At 39.9% G+C, this 15,167-nt stretch overlaps 1 protein-coding gene across 1 annotated transcript in view; it reads right to left on the bottom strand.

Moving 5' to 3' along the window:
• HRH3 (histamine receptor H3) overlaps positions 1–14,171 on the bottom strand; it is a 28,374-nt gene extending 14,203 nt beyond the window's left edge. The window contains exon 1 of the mRNA XM_026697770.2: positions 13,907–14,171. Within this exon, the coding sequence (XP_026553555.2) occupies positions 13,907–14,147 (241 nt within the window). The 5' untranslated portion in view covers positions 14,148–14,171. The remainder of the gene's footprint in view (positions 1–13,906) is intronic.
• Positions 14,172–15,167: the final 996 nt, after the last annotated feature.

Here is a 15,167-nt window from a genome sequence, read left to right as displayed (position 1 = left end):
GATCCAACCTACAATTTTCCTGACTGTGAGAACAATTAATCAGTGGAATGACATTCTGGACGCTCCATCAACAGAGGTTATTAGAAGAAATTGGACAAATATTTATGCAGGGGACCCTATATATAGGGTCCCCTGCTTGTAAAGGGGTCTGGACTATAAGAGATCTAAGGTTCCTTCCAACTCTGTTATTCTATCTTTAAAAACACCAATATCATGGTTCTCAGCATGGTTCTCAGTTAAAGAAACTGTTGGAATGAAAAGACATCTGGTTCAGTTCCAAGCTGGGAGAAAGACGCTGGAAACAAAATGGAGGCTGGAGGCTGATTTGGAAAGAAATGTTGTGGCGTGTTAGGCCTCTCCAGCAGCTGAAAGGAGAGGAAGAGGAGTGAGAGTCAGAGCCAACCTGAGAGCACAGAGGAGGAAGAGGGAATGGAGCTGGCAGAGACAGAGTGGCAGAGCTTGGGCCATCTGTCAGCCCTCAGATGGAGAGTCAACAACCCCCAGGTCTGGAGGTGGCTGATGAGGAAGAGGAGGAACAGCTGGGTCCAGTGCCGGATGTGCGGATGAGCAGAAGGCAGAGGAGAGGAGAGCAGTGGAAATATATAGGCCCATCCCTGGGACAGAAAAGCCACAGAAGCTAGCAAGGCCCCACCCTAGCTCTGAGGATAAACGGCAGCGGGTGGAGATGAATAGGTGTGGCAGACAACTGTTCATCTTCTGGTCAGACGGACTTGTTGGCCCTGCATTGAAAGAGAAACTTTTTGCCGGGGCTTTCAGTACAAATAAAGGAATCTTTTGAGTGCACGTCAGAGGGTTTGTCATGTTTGGGGAGCTGGGTCAGAACAAGAAGGTCCATTTAATGCTGAACAGAACCACCAGGGTTTGTGGTTCTGGGGCAGCTGACCAATTAGCTAGATGAGTACCAGGATTTTTATACAGGTCCTGAAATGCTGCTGGAGGTGGGTGAGTTGTACAGTGAAGAGGCTTGTGTTCCGGAAGGGTGTTGGGCAATTCTTATTGTGGCTAATGTCTTTTGCCCTGTGCTGGATCTTGGGCAAGAGGCTGCTGTACTAATCCTACCATTCCACTTTCATTAGCTGCCAAACTTTGCTGCAAGGAGTTTTGAAATATCCTGTCTTGAATGGATTTCTGACAGGGTTTGCTTTGCTTATGAATAGAGCTATCTAGATAGTTGGCTCCCTCTTCCAATAAGCTCTTTATCTCCTTAAGTGCTGGCATCTGCTGTGAGCTTTTAAGAAAGACTGGGGGCTGCTATCTGCCTATAAAAACATGTTTCTCCTTTTCTTCTTTAGGGAAATATAACATTCTGCCTTTTTAAATATTTCCCAAAATATTTCATTCTTCGGGAGGGGTGCTTCCCACAGTACCTCTGGCCACTTACAGCCCCGTATTTTTGTGGAAATATAGAGATAAAATGAATCTGTTTTTAAAATGAGCCTAAAGTCATAAAATACTTTGTGTCTATATCTGTCCAACTCACCGCTGCCTTTTAGGTTCACACAGTTGTTTTATGAGTTTCATATTATTTGATAGATAATGGCTCAACTATAAGAAATGCTGCTGTTTCAATATGAAGGATAATTTTAATTTAAGTGAATGGTTTTGCTATTCAGAGTGCTCTACTGGTTTTCAATTCACATTTTATTTAGTATTGGCAAGGCAGCCAATACTATTTGTAGAGTCCATTAAACGTAATGCAGAAAATATTAAATGTTCACCAATGTTCCCCATGACTAACAATGCCGCAGTTGCTTACTTAGAAGTAGGCCTTGGTACTTAAAATTGTTTGGAACCAGATATATATTTTAAGACAGTTATTATTTTAATATTACTGATGGGAGATGTACTCTTGGGATTACAGCATTTCATCTATTTTAATTTATATTTATCATGTTTATGTTGTATCAAGTAAACTTCACCTCTCCTCTGCTTCCAGCAACTGCTCTGAGCTTTTTGGAATACTTGGTCCCAATCAGATCAAAAAAATTCTTGTAATAATGCATTATTTTATTACATAGGGCCTCTGTTCGGTTTTGACTAAAAAAAACCCATACACACCAATTTACATTATGATAGTTCACTGAAGTTAATGGCATGAAAATATCACATTGGAACAAGTAGATCCATTTAAAGAAAAAAAAGCAAAGCAAGATTCTAAAAATCCTGGAAGAAAAATTGCAAATCCAAAATCAACACTGACTCAACCAACAACACCAAAATAGAAAAGAAAAGATAACCATGGATATTGAGCTGAAAAGTTTCAGAGAAAAGTTCTCCATTTAGTGGGGAGCAACCACCCCAAAATAGTCATATTGATTCATATAGTTCCCCTGTCATAGTCTTACTGACTTTTGTGTTTGGAAAAACACCTGTTTTGAAGGTCTATTTCAGGTCTGACAGAGGAATTCTGGGAGTTGAAGTCCACAAGTTTGGAGATGCCTGGTCTAACTGGTGTAGTTCCATCATCTTATTCGTGTGATGAACAAAACATCCGAAATGTTGCAATTTGCCAGTCGAGAAGATGCAGCATTATAGGTAGTCCTCAACTTGCAACAGTTTGTTTAGTGAATGTTCAGTTACCACGACTCTGAAAAAAGTGATTTATGACCACTTTTCACACTTATGACCATTGCAGCATCCCCATGGTCACGTGATAAGATTCAGATGCTTGGAAACTGGACTCATATTTATGATGATTGCAAGGTCTTGGGGTCATGCGATCAACTTCTGTGACTTTCTGAACAGCAAAGTCAATGGGGAAGCCAGATTCGCTTAACAACTTAACAACTGCAGTGATTCACCGAACAACTGTGGCAAGAAAGCTCGTAAAATGGAGCAAAACTCACTTAACAACTGTCTCGCTTAACAACTTGGGCTCAATTGTGGTCATAAGTTGCAGGTCACCTATTTTTCCATTCATTGAATATGTTAGATCCACCAACTTCGGCTTAGTGTCTCACTGGCATCCCGCCATCAAAAAAACGAGAAAGGGAGAGGGAAACAAATGAGCAATACATCTGCATACCTTTTCGGTGGGAATTTGGGATTGATAGCTGAAGAAGAACAGAGCATTTGGAATCTGGTTCGTGCCTGGCATCTTCAAGGCCGTTTTCCCTGGGAGTGGAATTTCACCAGTCTAAACACCCCAGCATTTCCCAAAACATCTTGGTGGTTTTGGATTGGCTACACATGAACAGACCATGGTGTGGGGGAGGACTGGGGGAACCAAGGGATTAATTCTGCATTGATGCATGGGAACATTAGATTCCTGATTTTACTACGGTCAGCATCTCTTAGTAAAAGTACTTTTCACTTCTACCCAAATGGAGTCAAGAGTTTTTCTTCCACTAAGGGATCAGACTGGGGCAGGACTGACAGTGCCTTTGAAGCCCAGTATGGAATTGCGGTTTGAAAATGTTGTGGCTAACGTTGCTAAAAAAAAAATTCTCAAGAAATAATGTCTCTTCCTTTGAGTGCCAAATAACAAGCGCTACAGTTCCTCCAAACGCATCCATTTAAACAGCAAGAGTTGAAATTTTACAAAGTAGTTCATGGGCTTTCTTGATGGAAGAGAGGTGGTTTCATGATAGATTCATGGCTCTATCTCATTGCTGACATGAATGGAAAGAGAGATTAAAATGCTCAGTGAAAGCAGAGTCTCGTTTTTTTTCCCCCGCCTTTTGATTTCTATTCTGAATCTGTAAGAGTCTGTTGCTTTCTAACAATCGTAAGAAAAAAATAGGATAACATTGAGGAATTAGGTATTGAGCGACAAGCTGCCATTTGTGAATAGAGGAATCAGTAAAGGCTTTCTAAAGTGGCTGAAGCAAGATCATAAACATTATTATTTTTTTCTGAAAAGCTATGTACAGCTGTTAGAAACAGTAAAAACAGTCATCAACACAGAAATGCAGGCATGCAGAGGTTGGAAAAGAGATGTCAGATTAGATTGGAACAGAGCTGAATGGAATGACAATTAGCAGAGATGATCTCTCCCTCCCTCTCTCTCTCTCTCTCTTTCCCTCTCCTCTTTCTCAACTCTCTCTCTATTATCTCTCTCATTATCATCTCTATCTCTCCATCCCTTTATGTCTCTATCTAACCTTCCTTTTTATGACCCTGTAATCTCTTCACTTGGGGTAGGGTCGGGGCGACTGGATGGAGCTGTGCATTTACTGACTGGCTGCCCTTCCTGATACCACATGGAGTTCACAGCAAATTTTTCCTTTTCTTTGTGCCCTAGGAGAGAAATATCTGCTGCTGCCCGGGGTTGAATTCTCAATCTTCCAAGTGGGAGGTGAGCGTCTTTACCATTAGACCTCCATTCTAGATGCATTGCTACCTCTCCACTGGAAAATGATACCAATGGAAGAGAACATTTATATCTCAGAGTTGAATTGTGGAGTTCTTGGTGCCCTCTGAGCTTGGTTACCAAGTTGGGTAATAAACCGTCTGCAAGAAAACAGGAAAACTCAGAGAGCACCAAGGATCCCATAACTGGGAAGGAAGCCAGCATTTCGACTCTTTGATTGCCTTCATCAACATTTCAAATCCCCAGGCTGATGCCATTTGAAAAGAGCAAAGAGATGTGAGGAACATAGCAAATTTCCTCTGATAAAGATGTATCCCAAATACCAAGGCTTATCATAATGCTAGAGACAGTAGTCTTAAAATAAAAATCCATCTGTATCAGCCATTGGGTTCTGAAATCTGATAACCAGCTTGGGGACAAGCAGAGAGAACAAATTAGGATTCAGAAGGACGCCATGAATGCAGTAAAAGTTTATTTTTTTAATCAGAAAGTTGGAATAGAAAGACTGAAACATATGAAAGATACAACTGAGAATTATCTGTGGAATTGATCAAGGAAATGTTGGCAACCATCTAACTTCCTATGAACTAATCCTACTTTGCTTCACCTTCACTTTGGACTAATTTCCCAAAGGGCAGTTTTGCAAATCACAAATCAGTCGCTTCACTGTTCGATGAAAAGAGTTGATTACCAATTAAGATTAAACTTTTCCTGTGCTCCAAATGGTTATCATCTGACCTGCTTATGCTTCTTTATGTACCTATCCACACATTACCACATCATCATCTTTGGAGAAGATAGCACAATATAAAGATCTACAAATAGAAACAGAACGACTAAGGCAAAGGCAAGCGAGGGTAGTACCAATAGTAATAGGCACCTTAGATGCAGTCACAAAACAACTGGAGCACCACTTGAACACCATAGGCATTGACAAATTTGCCATTGGTCAATTGCAGAAGGCAGCTTTACTTGGGACAGCTTCCATCCTGCGGTGATATTGGTGACACCATCATACTCAATAGGTAGACAAAAATGCCAAACCCAGTCTGAACACAATGTCTGACTGCACAATGAATAATAATAATAATAATAATAATAATAATAATAATAATAATAACAACAACAAGAAGAAGAAATAACTAGATAATAATAATAAGAACTAGAATGAACTAGAAAAAAACATGAAATATCGCAACCTGGCCATTGAAACTACACAATTATGGATGAAACATGTGACAGTGATACCCATTGTCATCGGGGCACTGGATATCATGTCCAAAAATTTTACAAAATACATCAAGAAATTACAGCTTCCTGCAATAACACCAGCAGAACTGCAAAAAAAAAAAAAAACCTGTGCTCCTCAGAACATCATATGTATTAAGAAGATACTTGGTTGATACCCAGGATTCTGGCAGCAACCCGTATCTATCATCAGTGCCAGAATAATATTTGTGATACATTTTTAAATGTTCAGTTGACTGAGTTTCATGTTTAATGAATAAAAGTGTAATAACAACAACAATAATAACCTTGATGTTGGTGTTGCACTGGGGAATATCTGCTTTTCTTATTGATTAGTCAGAATGAACTTGCTCTGTTTGGGGAATAAAATCAATTAATTATGTGTTTCCAATAAGTCCTTGAAATGTTTTGATAAATAATATTTCAGTTAAATGATGCTGCTGAATAACAGATTTGAGGTTCACGTGTTTAAAATACTGTATATCCAACAAGGATATTTTATGTTCCTTCTGCTTAAGGAATTCTAAGCAAAATGAAGATGGCAGAAGTCACAGAGAAAACACTGAAATATTATTTTAAAAACTACTACTGGTAGTCCTTGACTTATGACAATAATTGGGAATTGGTAAGCAAGGTGGCAGATAAATGAGTCATGCCCAATTTAATGACCTTTTTTGTCCATGGTTGTTAAACAAATCTGGCATCCCTTATTGACTTGGCTTATCAGAAGTTACCTGGGAAGGTTGCAAACGGCAATCCCATCATTCTGATTTGCTGTGACCATCATGGTTGCCAACTGCCTGGATTTTGACCATGTGACCACAGGGATGCTGTGGTGGTCACAAGTTACCTTTTTCAGTGCCATTGTAACTTCAAAAGGTCATTAAACAAATGCTCTTAAGTTGTCCTCAACCTGCATTCTATAGGGCTTCATCTTGTCCTTATGGTATCCATATATTACACCAAACAAGGGATCACCCAGAGTTTGGAAATTAGATGCAACCAGTATGCATGTTGGACTTTGGACACTAATATTCTGAAATTAATTTTAAGGAATGAATGTATTTTTGATTTGTGAGACACAACAAGACAAGCAACTTATAAGAAGAGCCGTGGTGGCACAGTGATTAGAATGCAGTATTGCAGGCTAACTCTGCCGACTGCTAGCAGTTCGATCCTGACTGGCTCAAGGTTGACTCACCTTTCCATCCTTCCGAGGTCAGTAAAATGAGGAACCAGATTGTTGGGGGCAATAGGCTGACCCTGTAAACTGCTTAGAAAAGGCTGTAAAGCACTGTGAAGCAATATATAAGTCTAAGTGCTATTGCTATAATGACACTCAAGAGATATTTTTAAGAAACTACATCAGGACTTTCAATCAACAATGTGTCTTCTTGGGAACTATCTGTTCCCAGAGGATGTTACAGAAAAAGATACACAACAGAGTAGATCTGCAAACAACATGAACAAGAATTTGGACACAATTTTGCACGAGACATAAAAAACATCCTGCGCGAGTCTTTAAAATTTTTAGAAGGAATAAAAATGTGACAATTCCAGAGAACAAATGGATTTTGTTGTTGCTAGACTTTCAGAAAAGAGGCTAATGTTTTGAAGACATGGGAAACAAGGGCCAACAATCATCTGAATGAATGAAAGAGCAAGATTTATATGTGAAAAGAAGGAACACAAAGGTAAGAAGATGGCACCACACTAGTTTTGTAAATAATACTTTCACTTGTACACATTACTAGATAAGATTACACTATTTGCATGGGTGTCCCGGTTTCAAGAATGAAATCACTGATTTCTTCAATTACTTTTTTAAAAAAACATATGAACAGAGTTGGAAGGGACCTTGTAGGTAATCTAGTCCAACCTCCCACCCACCCAAACAGGAGACCCTATACCATTTCTGACAGATGGCAATCCAGTCTCTTCTTGAAAGCTTCCAGTGATGAAGCTCCCATCTTCTTGATGTTACTTTGATGTAACTTGATGTAAACTCGATGTTACCTTACTGGGGTAACATCATCAATGCCACTGCTGATGTTACCTAGTTGGATAGTGAAATATCTGCAAACAAATAACCAAGCTCAGAAAGCATCAGGGATCCCACAGCTCAACCCTGAGCTACAGATACTCTCTTCTATTGGGGTGGTGAAGGTGAAAGTAAGAAGACTCACATTCTGGTCTCCCTTTCCAACACAAAAACTCACTCCCTCTCAGCTCAAGAATAGTGGAGTGCATGGGTGAAAGTGTTTGACTAGCAGCAGGTAGATCCAAGTTGTATTTCAATATTAGCTATGCTCAGACCAGTCTCCCTCTCTTAGTCTAACAATCTCTACAAGGTTGTTCATGTGTGGGAAAATGGAATAAGTGAATGCTTTGTAGGCTACCTTGAGTTTCTAAATGAAAGGTACAATTGAAATTGGCTAAGCTTACAAATAATTTCCAGATGGCTGGGTGTTAATAGGAATTGACTAACCCCCTAAGATGCCACCATCTGGAACAGGTTATCCTGGAATCCATTCCTTCAACAAGTTCAAATGTACAAGATGTTTTCAATATCAAATATATACGAGGGGCTAACAAGCAAAAGAGGGAAATAGGATGTGTTTTGAAATATAATTACTCATATTCTTCCAATTCCTCAACTTGCTTACTCCTAAGCTTTAGACACAGATGAGTTCTTGGAGACTGCAGCAGAAAAATAAGAAGGTTGGAATACATCTATCAAATTCTTGACTAAAACTGGCAATTTTATCCAATATGAAAATATTTGAAGGAGATGACCAGACTGAACTCAAGGGTGGAGTAAAATGCATCATCAGTCTGGAGTCTATACACCCATAAAAAAAACCCAAAGGCTGCAACCCCCTTAAAGTCCATTGATTCTTATCTGGCACCAATGGGCCTTGACCATTAGTAGATCAGATTCTTGTGTATAGGTAGTGTGGAATAAACTTACAATGCTTTTGAACTCTATCCTAGTTCCTGACTTCTTGCTCCTGACTAAATCTTTATAGCCTTTTATTCTCTTTCTAGGCATAATTTACAATAGTGGGATGAGGTTTCAGAAAGGATCAGTTGCTCCATATTTACCCATTCTTCATCAGAACTCTAATACAATCACTCTTATATTTGAAGGTAAAACAAGGAAAATCAAAAACACTGCAATTTCAGTTGTGGCTCTACTCTGGAACAATCTTGAAGGATACATTCCTAGCACTTATTTGGTTAACTTTTGGATGTAAAAGAGAGAATATTTTATGGCACCTCAATTCCTTAATTTCTAATGAAATCCTGTGCCCAGTTTTGCAGCAAAACCCAATTATATACCTTTTAGGCAATCGCCTAACAGCTCTTTTACTGATAACACTCCTGTATATATCCAGGAATCATATTAGAAAAGTATATTATGTAATGCCAAAATCTACACGTCAGGGTTGAAAACAATCCAAGTGTTGAGATTTCTGGAATCAACCTCTCACAGTATTATCTGAGCCCACGATAAAAGCAAATTAACTGCTACAAAGTAGCATAGTTTTTTCATTTACATTGTTAATCTCAGTGTGATTAAAATATTGTTTTGTAAGGCTTATTATACCTGAGAGATAATTTGGGAAGCCCCCTGATGCGTCTAAATAATTGGCCATCCCCCTGTCAGCTTTTAGTAATCATATCATCCCCCGCACCCTTTTAGTAATCATATTATTGCATAATATTGTTCCAGTCCAGTATTAAAAAGAAATCTTCACTCAAATCTATTTTGCTTAATCCTCTGCTTCCATCCTGAGACTGTCAAAGCTGACATTCTGTTTTTCGGAGGTTTTACACTACAAAATTGTTATCGGCCAAATAGATCTATGCTTGATAGCACAGGATGTTCTCATGTGCTCTTCAGCCTTCATGAAGTAGTAGGAGACATTTTTGGGTAAAGCAACCATGTACATGGTTGCTTTACCCAAAATGGTTGCTTTACCCAAAATTCAATGGAACAATTTTGTTTAATTATTATGGCAGAGAAACAATGAAGAACGTGGAATATTTTTGTCTTGAAGGACAGGAAGTCGTCCCAGGAATGAGTTGCATGAGGCATTATCCACACCATAAGAAATCCAGTTTATACAAAAAAACCATTGAATAGCCAAAATGTTCATTAACTGTTGACTACTCTAAGGGTGCTCCTGGATATCTAAGGAAAGCAGATCTAACTGAGTTGTGTTCATCAAGAAAACAATGTTTATGAGTATTTCATAGCTAGCTTGAAAACATACAATTTTTAGAAAGAATGGAGAAATCTTGCCTCCAAGCCTGGCAAGCATTAAGAATGGTGCACCCTCATGGATAAACATTGGATTTCATCTCCATTCTATGGCTGCATGCATATGGCATGCTCCAACCACTGCACCACAAACCAATTAAGCAGAACAGACCATGCAACATCTTAAGCCTACACCCAAATGGTAAGAAATTTGAAAGTCAATCAGGATAAACACATGGGTGAAACACAACATTATTGTTGATGAATAGATATGGTTAGGCATGTTATATGAATAAAACCACACCCCAACCCTCTGCTTTTCAACATATTGATCAATGACTTGAAGGAAGGATTAGAAAATATGAAATCTGTGGGTGACACTATATAAAGGAGATAGTGACATGTTAAAGAACAGTTTCAAAACTCAAAGAGCTCTTGACAATACTATCTATCTATCTATTAATCTATCTATCTATCATCTTTTTTTCCTATCTTTCTACCTATCATCTTTCTGTCTATTTATCTTTCTATCTATCTGTCTTTCTATCTGTCTGAACAGCTTGCCCTCGGAAGTTGTGGGAGCGCCATCACTTGAGACCTTCAAGAAGAGATTGGACTGGCATTCGTCAGAAATGGTGTAGGGTTTCCCACTTGGCGGGGGGGGTTGGACTAGATGACCTATAAGATCCCTTCCAACTCTGATTATCTGTTATCTGTTACCTGTCTGTCTATCTATCTATCATATTTCTTAATTGCCCATCTCCCTTGGTTGCAAGTTGCAATAATAGGTAGAGATCAGCATGAATGTCAACAAAGAAGGAAAAAAATTCCTACATTGGGTAGGAAAAATCAATGCAATGAGCACAGAATTGGGAATAGCACAGTGTGTATGTATTGCGATGGAGACACCCTACTTGTCAAAAAGATTTGAATATTTTGGTGGATCATGAATTGAAAATGAGCTAGCAGTATGATTGAAATGCAGAAAATGTAGTCCTATGCCACATTGACAGAAACATGATATCAAGATTGAGAGAATTCATCTTTCTCCTTATTTTTCATCGATCATCAGATGACACCTGGCATATTGTGCCCAGTTCTGGACACCGTATTTGGAGAAGGACATTGAGGAAAATGGCTGGAGAGAAGCAACCAAATAATAAGAAGCTCAGAGAGGTGAATTTATGAAGAACGGTTGGAGTTATTAGATATACAGTATTTATCCGGAGAAGAGGGGACTGTGAAAGAGACATAATGCAGTCTTTGAGTATTTGAAGGGCCATCATGTAGACAATTAGAGTTGTTTAGACTTGTTCCAGGAGATAGAAAATATATGACAGGAAAAAAATAAATTTTAATTGGATATCAAGGGAAAAAATCCTAATAAAAACAATGGAATGAACATTATCGGGAGGTAATGGACTCTTCTTTGCTGAAGGAGTTTAAATAAAGGCTAGATGGCCATTCCTTATAAATGCTGTCATGGTGGATTTCTGTACTGCGTAGGAGGTTAGATAATCTCTAATGTCATTTCCAATCCTTATGTTCTATCATTCTATAAAATGCAGCAAAGAATATGCAATAAGAGCATACTTCCAGCTTTCTGCCACTGGGAAGGGAGTACAATAAAAAAAGAAAGAAAGTCTAGTTTAATGAAAAGGAAGACTAGCAGTGTTCTGATACCTAAGGGGTTACCATAAAGAAGAGGGAGTCCATTTATTTGCCAAAATATCTGAAGGCAGAACAAGAAACAATGGATGGAAACTAATCAAGGAGAGAAGCAATCTAGAAATAAGGAGAAATTTCCTGACCATTAGAACTATTATTCAGTGGAAGGACTTGCCCCCACAAGTTGTGGGTGCTCCATCACTGGAGGGTTTTTAAGAAGAGATTGGAGAACCATTTGTCTGAAATGGTATAGGGTTTCCTGCCTGAGCAGGGGGTTTGACTAGAAGACCTCTAAGGTCCCTTCCAACTCTGTTGTTCAGTTATTCTGCCTGCTTCCCCTTAGTGAAGCTTAAGAATAGAGTCAGGTGTGAGTTCGAAAAGGCATATCTTGTGATATGGATTCAACCTCCCCTTGTTTTTTCCAAATCCAATTCATACAACTGATCTCTGTCTTTGAGTTTGTCCTACCCCAATTTTTCCTCTCCACATAAATCAAACGTGTCTTTATAGACGCAAACATAGTTCGTATCCAAGAAGTGCCCACCTGCAGGGTAATAGACTTAAGAATTCTGGTTTTAAGTAGGTCTGCTGCAGTTTGAAAAAGAATTCTTTAAGTATAAGGACTGTCTTTTTAAGCCAATCCATTTAGGATTGTGTGTCCCAAGCAAGGCATTATTTTAAGTTTAAATGATTAAGTTGAACTCAGCTGTGAAGTGATCAAAAAGTAACATTTTTAGACAGCACTGTTCCTATAGTAAAGAAAAAATGTCCAGTTACCTTCGATGAGTTATAAGTTCAACTTCTGCCCAGAGGTTATTTGGGGGTGTGTGTGTGATTTTTTTTGGTTTGATTGCCTTTTTTTTTCAGCGTCAGGATAAGACCTCCTTACTTCGATGTTATCCAAGTATATTTGGGTAGAAATTCTAAACCTAGCCAACATAGCCAATAGCCAAATTGGATTTGGGCTGATGAAAGCTGTAGTTTACCACCCATTGACATCTCTGAATTGCAAGGTTGGAAGAAAAAAAAAACCTTTAGAGGTTTTCTAATCCAGCCTGAATTTGGGGAGTCTCCAACATCATTAACAATGCTTTAAAAATATTTTACATGGCTGGCAGGATTTTCATAGCTCTGAAATGTATGAGCAGCTGTGCTTATTTCTTAAGATTTAAGCATATTACTTAAGCTGACCAGAGTTGACTTTTCAGGGAGATGGACAGCATATGAATTTAATATATAAATAAAAATAAATAAATAGATCTTAATGGATTATAACCCAAAGTTTTCAACTGCCTAAATCTGTACTTTTTAAAGATGCTGCCAAAAAAAAAAAAAAACCAACATCTGCAGCTTCTCACCGTTTTAACAAAGGCTGTGGTGTAAGAATCACTGGATTAGAAGATCAAATATACCCAAATTACTCCGGGCCAGTTCAGCCCATTCTTTCTCTCAAGGGGAAAAAATTGGAGGAGACAGTATTATGTGAACTGCCTTGTTTCAGAAGCATAGAATGCTCTAAATCTAACAAATAACTCATTAATATTTATAGTGCAAAAATACAAATGGAAAGGTTTCTTTCCTGTTCCTGTTGAATGAGTCCAGAGAAATCATCTGCAGAACATGGTTAAATGCCTTATGAAAGATAGCCTGCTTCAGGAATTTCACAGGCTTAGGGAAGAGCATAGCAAAACAGAAACAGCGAGGAGTCCTTAAATCCTCTCTGAGCTTGGTTGTTTTCCCGCAGGCTAAACAAGGAGAGAAGCAACCTGAAACTAAGGAGAAATTTCCGGACAGTGAGAACAATTAATCAGTGGAACAACTTCTTGCCTCCAGAAGTTGTAAATTCTCCAACACTGGAAGAGATTGGATAACCATTTGTCTGAAATGGTGTCAGGTCTCCTGCTTGAGCAGGAGGTTGGATTAAAAGACTTCCATGGTCTTTTCCAACTCTGTTATTCTGTTATTCAGACGTTTCATTATCCAAACTAGGTAACATCATCAGTGTTTCGATAATGAAAGGTCTGCAAGAAAACAACCAAGCTCAGAGAGCAACAAGGACCCCGCATTTCAATCCTGAGCTGCAAATATTCTTTAAAGATGGACAGAGGGACAAATATGGGTGAATTTTGGAGCCAGCTCCACAGATATCAGAATGAAGATCCAGTCAGGAGGTTGAATCGGGGGAAACCCCGACCAACGACTTGGTAACCCAGAGGAGTTGAAAACCTATTAGGAAGCTCAGAATGGTGGTGGAACAGATGCTAAAACTCATCCGTTGTATGTGAAAACTGAAGGGCACCCAACCCAGTAAACCCCGAGCGTCCAAAACGCTTTAAGCCTGACCGTGATCTCTGCATGAAGACAAGCTGAATCCAGGTGAGGTACTTTACCTACTAGGAAATCGGAGATGGCCAGGTTCAGGAGGAAATAATTGTTCTGCGTCCTCAAGCTGGAATCCACCACGAAGGCCAGCATCACTAGTGCGTTGCCCACCACGATGGCCACGATCAGCAAAGCCATCAGCACCGCCAAGGCGATGGTCCAGGTCGTGGAGAACTGATCTTCTTCTCCTTGCGCTTTCTCCAAGCTCTCAGAACCGTTCGGCGCCCGGGCGCTCGAGGAGCTGTCCATTTCAGCACCATGCGCTCTCTCCGCGGCTCAGACGCCCGGGTGAAGTCGCGGCGCCATCGTCAGGGACTTTTAGTTATATGATTCTTATTCTTATTTAAATGTATTATAGCCGGCCAACTCCAATGGACTCTGAGCGGCTTTAACTGGCGGGACTTGCCTCTCACGGATGGAAGGAGTCAGGGACAGCCGCTTCGGCATTGCGCCCTTTCGCCGGTTCTTCCTTTCCGAGTCTCACCAGATCGGCTGAGGCAAGCGTCGATTCTAAGCGGCTGGTTTTCTTTCTCGAGTTCTCGGTGAAATAATAACAACATTAAAAAAAAAAAATCTGGCGTTTTTTTCCCCCGTGCCGTTGCTTTCCGATTCTTTCTCCCCGTGAGATTGTAGGGTTTTTTTCCCCCCTCCCTCTGAAACTCAGCCTTTCCTTTCTCCTTCCTCCCACTTCTTCTCCTGAAGGGAAAAGAGAGAGGGAACGGCAGGAGTGGAGGAAAGGATGCGGAGGGGTGTGTGAGTGGGGGCTGACTCTACTATTTGCAGCAGTTGCTTTGCTCAGCGTCGGAAGTGACTGACTCCGGGCCAAAACGAAGAGTTTTCTCCAAAGGGTGGAGCCAAGTTGCTTCTCAGTCCAGGGGAAAAAAATAATTGCTGAGTAAATCTGAGAGTCCGGGGCTACGCTGTGATTTCGGACAATGTTCAGGTTGAGCAGTCATTGGCCTCTCAGCCAGCTTCAGAGCCAGCCACCGCTCCTCTCCCTTCTGATCTGCTCCCTTATTTCTGCCTTTCAACCATCTCCCAGCGAGCTTCAAGCAAGCAGTAGGAGCAAGTCAACCAGTGGGACTGGTCTGTTTGCTTTAGGATATGGTTGATGAATTGTCAATAGGCTCAGTCAGGGGGAAAAATGATTAGAGGAAATCAGATCTTATAATCTCATTCAATGGTTAATATCAGCTCCTGAATGAAACCGTATAGACAATCAAATAAGCCAAAAGCAATTTAATGGCCTGCGTTTGATGATATGATTAG

This window comes from Pseudonaja textilis, chromosome 3, assembly GCF_049901715.1.
Source record: "Pseudonaja textilis isolate UNSWEBS1 chromosome 3, rPseTex1.2, whole genome shotgun sequence".
Taxonomy (NCBI): Eukaryota; Metazoa; Chordata; class Lepidosauria; order Squamata; family Elapidae; genus Pseudonaja; species Pseudonaja textilis.
This window is presented reverse-complemented; position numbering and strand designations above follow the sequence as displayed.